The following is a 12,011-nucleotide window of genomic DNA, read 5'->3' as shown; positions in this document are numbered from 1 at the left end:
TGTCTAGGCACTTGCCACTTACACATAATAATAGATAAGCCAACCGGGCGGCGAAAGCCCTTCATTGAAATATATATTTTATTATATTGTGTTATTTTTTCGTCATCTTGGTACACGTCACTCCGCACTCGTAATAACAAATATAATAATATAATTGAGACGCTTTGTTGTCCAACTATACTGAATTACCTATTATACAATTCTGCACCTATAATTCACAATTGCTTTTTTTTAGCACGCACTCACGACGAACCTGACGAGGATGTTATATTTCTTATTGTATTATCGCAAATGAAATAGAAATAGAAAAAAAAATGCAATTACCACCTACAGTTTTTAAAAACTAAATACAGTCAGAGACAATCGGTGATCGTCGATATCTATATAATCGATACCTAACACAATATAGGCCAAAACTGGCGACTAGCCACTACCCTTATATAACTTCTAAGTTTTAAGTGAACAAAACCATCTAAACCAGGCCCACAGGCTGGCAACAATCAACATCTCTGTAATAAGGGGACCCTTTCCTTTATCCCTAGTTATTTTTAATTATAAGTTAAGTTATTAATTTTAAGTTATTTTTCATTCTTAACCGCTAGTAATAGATAATTTATTTTTACTAGGCATTATCTTGTTCTATTTGTGCACGCATTATAGCTAAAATATGCTAATACAGTAATACAGCAAAATAACTTTAGTTCTTAAGTGCACAATATATTCATTAAGCCAACTGCATAGGTATTTTATATTTTCAACTGTGCCTTACAATAAAGCCGGGACATAGTCTATTACCTCATACTTACCTTACTGAGATTAATATTGTATATAAATAGACAAATAGCTAAAAATTAACCCAAATTAGTTCCAAAAAGTGTTCCAAATCACTATTATTTTCAATTGATTTTCTGAATGTTGATGTCGATTAGGAACGAATTGTTCAAAGTGGGTGGTTCCATGAATCCCCCTTTTCAAATGTATTAGTTATCTACTTATTTTGATACTAATTTCGCGTGATCGGGGGTGAGGGGGGGGGCTAATTATCTAATTGCATTTTGCCACATACGTTTCGAAATTATATGACCATTTACTCTTAAAAAAGTTAATAGAGATAGGATTTATATGTAAATATATAATGTCATAATGACATTAATGTGACTATAGATAATTTAATGTAGGCAAAAGATAAATTCGTTTCAAATGATTTACAATAAAATGAGCTATACTTGATATTATACATATTTCGTCATAAATACATTTTTTTTAAATATTTCTCCCCAATTCCATTTTTTCTTACACATTAACACAATTTAATTTTTATATATTTTCGAAATGTCAAATGTATAATTGTATCGTCATTTCGTTAGGTTATCGAGTTTTATGACCCAGACAGTTTTTATTCAAAAAGCGATTAAACTATTCAAAGATGACCATTGCAAAGATGATATAAAAATAATTTAATTTGTAGGTATATATCTTTCAATTTTAGATTTTTGGATGCAGTGGCGTAATTAAGATTCAAGTGGTCCGACCCCTCCCCACCATTGGACCCATAAATACTAAATAACATAAAGTATATTATATTAAAATATTTTGTAACAAAGCATCCCCCAACTTAAATGTATTTGGAAAATTAGCTGGACCCCCTCCATGAAGAATTCCTAAAGACGCCACTGTTTGGAGGATATAATAAAACAATTAGAAACACATACAATGACTTTAAACTTAAATTCAAAGTTTAGGACTCATAGAAAAAGCTATAAAAAACATAAAACAAGTACAAAGACGAATGGGACCATTGGGAGTGGATATTAGAGAAAAAATGCACAGTATATTAAATAAAAATCCTGGTTTAAATTCCATAAAATTAATCAGGGATGTAAATTGTGGAATTAATGGGACATTACTCTTGACAAAAATTTTTTTACTTACCTAGTAAAAAAGCTTGGAAGTTTGATGCAATACTCCTCAATAGTTTCTTTAATGGCAGTTTAAAAATATTAAAGATGGATTATTTTTTTATATGCATTAAAAGTTTAACTTCTGATACCATTTATGAAAATCTCAAAAATGTGCAAATTATTTTTCAATTAGAAATATACATAAAAGTTTTTCTTTTCATATCTAACATTAGAAATTTTAATAAGATTCCACAACATTTGTCTACCTTCAACAAAAAAATAGGTGACCGGAAAATTACGCTATTTATACCCATAAAATATTTTCAATTTTTATTAATTTATTTGTAAAATAATTATTATTTATATTTAAAATTGTATTATTCATGTCGAAAACGAACCGTTTTTAAGGAGTTATGTGTAGGCAACAAAATGTTACGTTATCCGATTATTATATTATTATAGTATTATACATTTTTATTACCATGGCACGAGTAGATTATAAAGTATAAACAGTATCTAAGTGATCTAAGTGAGTAGTGACGGTTTCAGTGCCTCCAACGCGTACAACTATATAACGACAAACGTGTTTGTGGTTCCATATCCCAACACAGTAGGTAGTAGGTACACACCCAACAATTATTTACACTTTGTAAAAGCATATTACTTGTTTATTTTTCAGAATTGATTAAAACAGAAAATAATATATCCTACGACTTTTGAAGATTCCTAAGTTTTACTGACTTAACGCAGTGGCCTATTTACCATTTTTATAATGGCTGGATGACAAAAATGTAATTTACAGACCTACGGGGGAAACATTAATTTTAAGTACAAATACTGTCATACTGAAGTCTGAAATACATTTTATATAGGTAGTACACTAGTACCTATATGGCTATATGCCTATGTATATAACCAACAATGCTCGAACACTATAGGTAGCCTAGGTTTTATAGCTTAGAGACTTACTATTTAATGTACTTACTATAAACTCAGTAAAAGCTGAATTTTATTTATTTGGTTTGAGCTTTTATTTAAAACATTTTATACAACCTAGGATAGTAGGATGTATAAATCATGACAGTAAAAGCTAATTGATCTGGAGCGGAAAACTTATATGATTTTGAACTAGTAATTAAAAATTAGATACCCAGTTAATAGTTATACATTAAATAATAATATATTTGTTGAACATTAAAATAAATTTAAAATTATAGTTTATACTTTATTGAAACAAATTACTGATATATATTTTAATTATTATTTATTATTTATTTCACAAGATATCTCTTATCGCTGGTATATATTCCTATGCTACGAGTTCCATGATGCCTTAAGTGTTTGGTATACCTACTAAATACATACATAACATTAATATTATTATGCCATTTCACGTTGTAGGTATTATTGTTATAAATATTTTTTTTAATAAAATCTATTATTTCATCTTTCATTCATGCCATAATATTTAAGCAATGTTTGACACCTAAACTAACACTAACTTGCCAGTTATAGCTACACACTAAAAACCCTAGGATTATTTAAATTTGAAAATAACCTATCCTAGCTTGGCAAAAAATTCTACTTATTTGATAGGTCTTGCATCACAGTATGGTTGATTAATCTATACCGAAAATAACAATATAATTTATAAAAAGAAAAAAATTAAAATAACGTTTAAAAAAAGCGGGTAAGTGGATGTCGCCCTACTGTACAGTAGATTACAAGTGGGTCTCTGTATAATGGAATGTATTAAATTTGCTTTCAATGATATCATATCATTGTATACGAAAAACGATTCTGAGCGGGAACGGTTAATCTGTCTGGATATTTTATATAAATTGTTATTACATTTTATTATATCCTATATGTTGATTTAATATTATAAATCACAACAAAATAACTAAAATCGTTATTTTAATTTTAATTTTTATAACATTATATTTTTTTATTCGTTGCTACGGTGATAAGCAAAGCGTTGGAAATTAAAATTCCATTTTTAGCGGTTTTTTGTAATTTGTCGGTGGTTCTTTCCGTGGCATTAAATAACTATTGAGAAAATCGAAAATGACCTCTTTAAAGTACCATCTTGATCCAATTTGCTAAAAGATAAGATACTATAGTCTATAATATGTTGAAATCAACGCACTCCTTCTGGTAGACATTTTGTATACAGAATATAAAAAAAAATAAACACCATTGTAAAACCACTAGATCTCTCACTGGCTCACTCCGCTCAGAATCTAAAATATAATAATGATAAATGGAAGAAAATCTAATAACATTTGAAATTACAATAAATATAAACATGAAAATGTTAAATGTTAAAAAATCCAAAAACGTAAAAATCATTTATTTTTAGATTCTGAGCGAAGCGAGAAAGCTAGTGGTTTTACAATGGTGTTTATTTTTTTTTTTATATCCTCCATACAAAGTTTCTACCGGAAGAAGTGCTTTGATTTCAACATATAGTACCTTATCTTTTAGACATCCACTTAACTCTTTTTTTTTAAATTTAAGCCCCCCATGACTTTTTTTCATGCACAGGGTGGATTTTTCAAGCATGCTTATTGCTTACCCTATTTGTATACTTAAATAATGCATAGGTATATTCAAATTCTGATTTTTGGAATTTTTAAATTCAATTGAAGAATATTTGAGTTTTTTTTTACCACCTAAGGATGGTCCTGTGACATTAAAAATGTCCATTTTTCAAATAAGGGTCGCTTTTTTGAATTTTTGATTATTCAGTAGATATTATTTTGAGAATTTTTATGTATCTAAATCTAATTTAGTATTTAAATACGTATTCTAAATACATTTAAGACATAGTAAGCGTCTAGTAGCGGTAAAATAGCACTGTGGCGTCTAGGAGCTGTGGGGAAACCATATCTTAACAAAATTAATGATGAGTGACATTTTAGAAGGAGATTGTTTCCATACATTTCACTCAATGCTTTAGCATTCTTAACTAAAATAAAAACGTGATAAGTATTTTTATATATTATTGTATTATGTTATAATTTATCAAAATACTTCTAATCTATAAATCTATTATGATGTTAACATTTTAATCATATTTTAAAATCGGTAAAGAAAACAAGTCGCAATATTAATCAATGAAAAAATAACTATTAAGTAGTTAAGTAGTAAAATAATAATTCAGTTTGTTTCTACATAATATATTATATATATACATACATGAATATTAAATAAGCATATTAGAATAGCAATCTATTACACTTGTAACATAATCATCATTTTAGAGACTAGAAAACATTTTTATATCACAATATAATTAATACAATTTTAGTCTACATTTTTAAGTCTCAGTTAGTACTTAGTTTCTGACTAAAAATAATGCTATTCTCATATTTTTCACAAACAGAAATATTATTTTTCACATAACTATTTATTATTATATATATATATATAATTAAATCACAAATCATCTGTTTTTAAGATTAATACATGTATAATTAATGAGTATTAGGAGATTTTTCTGTAAATGATGTTGCAGAAGATAATATTATACCAGATGTTTGAGGTTGATGCTGTTGTTGTGTAGATGGTTTTTCTGACCAATTTGCGTTAATCTCACGTTCTAATCGTTTATATTCCTTAAAATAAAAAAAATAATAAAAATAAATTATAAATTTACAAAGATACAATGTTTTCAGTTTCCACCAATAACTTTTTTGATTAATATTTTTGAAATATTATCTTAAAAACTACTAACTATAAGCTTTTAAATTTAGAAGAGATACTTGGTAGAGTCTGGAGATGGCAGGTATGTATGAGGAATAAATTGGTAAGGTCTAGTAAATGTTTATACATATAAATTAAAATATTCTGAACAAAAAAGTTAAGATACAAAAGAAAATAATAGGTAGGTATAGAAGATGGCTAAGCTCTCTTAGCCAGCCTAAGCAAGAATTTCTTTAAATAAAAATTAGTAATTTTGTCATTACACCACCACAACAAACATTTTATGATAAATTTATAGAAAAAATACAATTTTAGTTAGGAAGTTCAATATTACAAATTATGTAATATTAAGATTTTAATTATTTTAATGTTTTTAATTTTTGGTCTTCCGAAATGAGTGTTGCGGACCACCGTTTAAGAACCGCTGATATATATCTATACCATTACTAGCAAATTGAAATTTGGTTTAATGATGTTATTTGTTTATTTGAAAATATTCCCAAATAGGTGCTATTACTTTGTGAAAATCCAAAAATCTCTGAAGGCATTGATAATTTAAAAAAATGGTATCTTTTATATAATTTAACTATATGTTATAAGTAATTTTTCTTAAAACACAGAAAAAAATTACAGTAAATTTACAATAGACAAGAATACTATATTATACAAGATTTATAAAGAACAAGAAAAACTAGAAAATTAAAATTAGAAAACTTGCTTATTACTTGTATAATTAAGAATCACATATTTTATACTACTACCTAACCTATGTATTATAATTTAGATTAGGTATACAGAACTTTAAAAAAGAAACATAGACAAGGACAAAAGCAAAGTAGAAACATGCCATAAAATTAAAACTAGCAGAGTTGGTGAGAACCAAACAAGTAAATACAATTTTTGAAAATTAAATATTGTATAATATTCGGTTCAGTACATATTTATCATATTATTATGTATTGTTTTATATCAGATAGTTATTTATATGTGTATGTTTATTAGTTATTATGAATTAAAAAATGTCATCAAAATAAAAAAAAGCAATCAAGTTCCACCACTTGGGTTGGGGATTGAACTGGTGCACTACAGCTTGTACATTAATAGGTATATTTCTACTTTATTCTACTTTAATATTATATAGGTAGATTTTTGGTAGTAAAAAGTATAAATCATCATGATGTCATATGGAAAACAACTAAGTATTTCAATAATTGGATAATGTCGTAATGACCAATAGGACAATGATTACAAATTATTAAGACACTACATGTTATTGTTTACTAATTAAATTTCATTATTCTGAACAAATACCAATCTCATTTGAAATTAATTCAGTATTATGTCTATTTATTTTTATTAACTACCTAATATGTACAATTTAATACATGCTCGTTTATATAATAGATAATATTTATAAATTATTCTTTAAAAAGCTATGAAAATATAAGTTTCTGGAATTGTTCCAAATTATCACACACAGACTCCAGACTGCTTTAAGTAACAGAGTAGGTATATTTTTAAATAAAATACATGCCAAACATGTGTGCACCTTTCCGAGACATCAAAAGGAGTTATATAAATACGACTTAATCCAGCAATGCTCACCTTAATAGTTTCTTTATCGCGAGAAGCTGCTATTGCTTTATTCAAGGAACTGTTACGCTGCAAGTTGTACCAGCCAACGTGCATCACTCCAAATCCCACTATAAACATTAGAACTTCCTTGTTGCGGAAAACAAACTGTTTCAAGTTGTCCACGGCCATTATAATTGTATTGTGTATATTATGAGCGGTCACCAAAAAGTAATGAAGTGACTAATAGTTGCAACAATGCAGGCAAACACATTTAATATAAATTATGAATTTCGATTCGTTGCACTGTTAGTATCAGGTACATACATTCGACTTGTTACCTAATGAATCGTAATTTATATCGTAATCACGCAGTTAGGTACTGACTGCAGGACACTGAAGTATTAAGTAGTAAATACGAATACGGAATACGAAATACGAATTATCGGCATTCGGTAGCACAATATTTGTTGAAATAAAAATCAGTAATCACTATCATTGATTTCAGGCTGATATCGAGTGATAACTTTTTTCCGTCGTAATTTTAAAAATGGGCGTAAAGAATCGTTGCTTACATTTTTATTGTTATCATAAAATTTCAAAAATGTTACCACATCGTAATTTATTACGTTTACTTAACATTTTACGTCTTTACTCAATACTCTTGAATCGCGCTATTAACTTGCTAACAGTTAACACTAGAATAAAGAGAAACTATTAGTAGTTATATTGTTATATTCTGTGGTACACGCTACTAAATCTGGTTCAAATATTCAGTAGTACCTAAATAATTAGGATATGTATATTTTGTCTAATGTTTCAGTGTTCTTACACTGATAAATTAAACAGTACTGGAACTGGACTAATAAATGGTGAAGTATGGTGTGATTGGTGCGGCATGACTGGGTGCCTCGGCCCACAAATGTCAAATAATAGTTGTCTTCGTTCACCAATTAGGGGGCAGTAGCTACATTAAATTAGTAATTTACTTGTCTATGGCCCATTTCCGGCATTTCTTTATTTGTGTACAAATTTGATTTTTTTTCCTTTATAAATTGTTTTAGTAGGTTCCCATTCAAATATACATTATTATTTATAGAAATACCATAAACTAATATTTGACTACAGGTTATAGACAAACATTAAAATATGCTTATTGACATAATATGCCTATGGCTTCTTCCAAGCCTTTATATAATTTACCTTCGTGGTTTTAAGGGGTAATGCTTCTGTTTTTATTTAGGGAGTACAGTAGTGGCTGTACACAATTTAAAAATAAAATAAATCAATTTCGTCCCAATAAAATACTCTGATGAGTAAAAATGTAGAGAGAATAATTAACCTAAGTTTCTGAGTGACTCTGGTTTTGACTTATGACTAGAGCTGGGATTTTAATGTCTTAAAAAATCTCAAAAATAGCATTGTAAAAATGCCTTAAATTTAAGGACGTAAAGAAATACAAGAATAAAAACAAACATTTTTAGAATTTAAGTTGTCAAGTTTTACCAAGTGTACCATATAGATTATGGAGACTAAAGTACATTCCAAATCCAACATATTATAAATTATAATTTATAGGTACATACCTATTTATTTAATTTATTTTCCCAACAATACATTTTTGGCACATTAACTGGTTTGAGCAAAGTACAAATTATTTAATTTATAATGTTAGGTCTTTAGATCTACGTCTACTGTGCCACTTTTCACTTAATTAAAAGCATTCTCATCCCAAAGAAAGTATCTTTTGTAAGTAAGGACCGTAAGTCCTTGTTTCTTCTGCCTTTTGGCAGAAAAATACTAAATAGGTATTGATTTAAGTATTCCATCTGACACATTAATATATTATATGAACACTTGGTGATGAGTGTTTGAGCGTCATAAAAAAATTATTTTAGAAGTCTTGAAGATGTTACATCTTACTTGTAGATTTACTGTTTGTTTATTCTATGCACAATAATACAACATTACATGTTCACATTTGTAATGTTGAAAAAATAATTACCAAATTTGCTAATAATGAAAAAGGCTTGGTAAAAATAAAACTTAACCAACTGGTAATATCAGACAGGATTAATTTGTGAATTAAAAAAAAAAAAATGTACTTATGATTTATACCAGTGATGGGCAACTGACAGACTGCGGGCCTTTTTATCTGGCCCTTAGTACATTTTCAAAGTAATTAATATAATTTTAACGATTATCTGTATTTAGAAATTACATTGTTCGTAGAGAATTTCATATTTTTTATTTATTAAATTAATTGTTTCAAACAATTTTTGTTTTTACGATGATACCTATTTCCTTTTAAACATTTAAAGAATCTGGAATATCATGGAATTATGAACATAATGATTGTAAATTGTAATATATACTAATAATATGTTTAAAAACAAACACAATCAAGTAGTAACTTCCTTTTTCCACAAGTCGTCTTATCGACATTTCACTCAAATACACCATATTAGTTATTACAAAATATGTACAACAATAAAATAGTATATTTTCAATTTCGTCAATCGGTATTATATTTAATTTTAATTTCGGAAACAAGATTTAAGATTTCCATTTGCCAAGTTATTAGTTATTGCCATGAAGACTAGAATCTTCTATCATATATTCATATTTCATATACAGACTATACAGTGGATGGAGCCATGGTGCCATAGCCCATAGAAAATTAAGTTTAGTAAGTATGAAGTAGCCTATCTTGTCTATGTAAGCAATTTGAAGGACATATTAGAGTCGAGTAGCTGGTTGAGATGCGTTATTAGTTATTACTTATTTGCACATTCGGCAGTATACTCGTTACATATTTATCACTTGTATCACTGGTTATCACTGACGGGTTCTCAGGTAGAATGCAGTTATTGTCATAAATACTCGACGAGTATACATGTGCATGCGTGATCCAGATAGTACAGTACATCTACTCGTCGCTTATATGTGCTTCAAATATTGGGACATGGCTCCATCCATTATAATGTGATCTAAGAGAATAGTCTAGAATAATAGTCTTCATGCAGCTACCACGATTTTAAGATAGTATCTATAGCCGTGGTTATTACTTATCATGTTATATTTATTATGTGACCTCGGTTGGTGATTGTCCTCATTGACTGTGATAAGATGATAAAACTATCTTAACCAGCCTGCTATGGAGGTGTGGTTATCTCTCATAGGTCCGGCACTAACTACAATTATAACGTTTTCAAGTTTCGTATTTCGATTATAACTTCATATTATTATGATCAACATGAAACTCACGTGTATTTCTTGAGCGTCTTTTTCATGCATTTCAGCCGATAGTCATTGCGGCGTATTCGTTGGTAAAATTTTTTTTGCCTTTTAATTATTGTCTGTGAAGTAAATGATTACGCGGCACTATTACCTTTGTATGGTTTCGATTATTTCGTGTTTGACAAATTGTTTGTGATGGACCAAGAAAAGCCCGACGTACTGGCCGTGGACGAGCTGAGGTGAAATATTATTTTTACTATTTTTAAAATATAACCTGTTTCATTCATAATATCCATTCCTTTGTGACAAGTTTTCTTATAAATGCCCCTTTATTCTTATTTTCTCGTATATAAATTATAGGTTGGTCCCTAGGTACTTACAAAATGTAAGCACCTATGTGGTATATATTTTCCCAAATGCTTTGTATATTTAGCTGTTGTACAAAATAAGATAATCCAAGGTTAAGTATGAACCATTATTAATATCCATGTTTGTTTCAAAAAGAGCGCAGAGAATCAAACTTGGTTTTTTATTGGTAATAAACTCTAAATGTCTCATCAATTAGGTTTCGATCTTTTAAATTACATCAGAAATAGTAGAACATTGATTTTCTTTAAAACCATTAAACATTTTTTTTAATTGGTTGCGTCAATATGAACTCTACATACTTTTGACAAAAATGCCACAAGGACACGAGTGTTGCAAAACCACACTAGTTTTTTTTAATGTGCCTGAAGTTATCTGTAGCGCAGTGTTTTAGTTTTTTTATTTATTCATGTTTGGGCAGGCAATTTTAATAAAATATACATAAATGGCTCCAACTTCTAAGAGTCTTGATTTAATCTTAATAAAATAAATTTATAACCATGTTTATATGCCCTTAACCATCATAATTACTCTAAAAAATATAGGTATTTTTGTTTATGTAGGTATACCTATGATATTTATATGTATTCTTCTTTTCCTTCGCCTTCTTTCCTAACTATTTGGGGTCGGCCACCCTGGTCCTCAATTTCCACTTACTACGATCCTTAGCATTCTCCTCACCATTCTTCTAGTCTATAGTTCACCTCTTCCAGACTCTCCAATCAACAATACATCATATTCAAACCACATGCACCTTGTATACTTTTTGTAATTTCGTCTATTACTAAAGAAAACAACTAAGGACTCAATACTGAATCTTGATACACACCAACTCCAACCCTAAAATCCTCAGTTTCACCCACAAGGCTTTTAACCCTTGTGTTCGCTCCTTCATTTGCAAATCAAAAATTATTACTTATTTTTTAAATTAGTAATCTGATAATGTTAGGTTATTAATTATTTTATTAATATACTTTTAGAATAATACTAGATTATTACTCTCAACATCCACCACCTTGGATTAACAATTCACCATCAATAGCTAAAAAAATGAAAATGGCCGATACAGATTTAAAAATTGTTGAAGATGTTTTACGTTCATTAACTTTGGCAGCTGAACATTTTCGAAATCTTTGGGATTGGTCAGAATTTACCAATTGCTACTTAAGTCACAATGACAAATATGTTGTTTGGTAAATACTTGTTCTTATAATCAAAACAAAA

At 28.5% G+C, this 12,011-nt stretch overlaps 1 protein-coding gene across 1 annotated transcript in view; it reads left to right on the top strand.

Moving 5' to 3' along the window:
• The first annotated feature begins 10,453 nt into the window (after window positions 1–10,453).
• The window catches only part of LOC132937074 (midasin), a 34,330-nt gene continuing 32,772 nt past the window's right edge, over window positions 10,454–12,011 (top strand). Inside the window, exons 1-2 of the mRNA XM_061003903.1 lie at window positions 10,454–10,660; window positions 11,768–11,980. Coding sequence (XP_060859886.1) covers window positions 10,617–10,660; window positions 11,768–11,980 — 257 coding nt within the window. The 5' untranslated portion in view covers window positions 10,454–10,616. The remainder of the gene's footprint in view (window positions 10,661–11,767; window positions 11,981–12,011) is intronic.

The sequence above is a fragment of the Metopolophium dirhodum genome, chromosome 1 (assembly GCF_019925205.1).
Source record: "Metopolophium dirhodum isolate CAU chromosome 1, ASM1992520v1, whole genome shotgun sequence".
NCBI classification, from domain to species: Eukaryota; Metazoa; Arthropoda; class Insecta; order Hemiptera; family Aphididae; genus Metopolophium; species Metopolophium dirhodum.
Note: the sequence above shows the minus strand (reverse complement) of the source record. Positions and strands in the feature narration are given on the sequence as shown.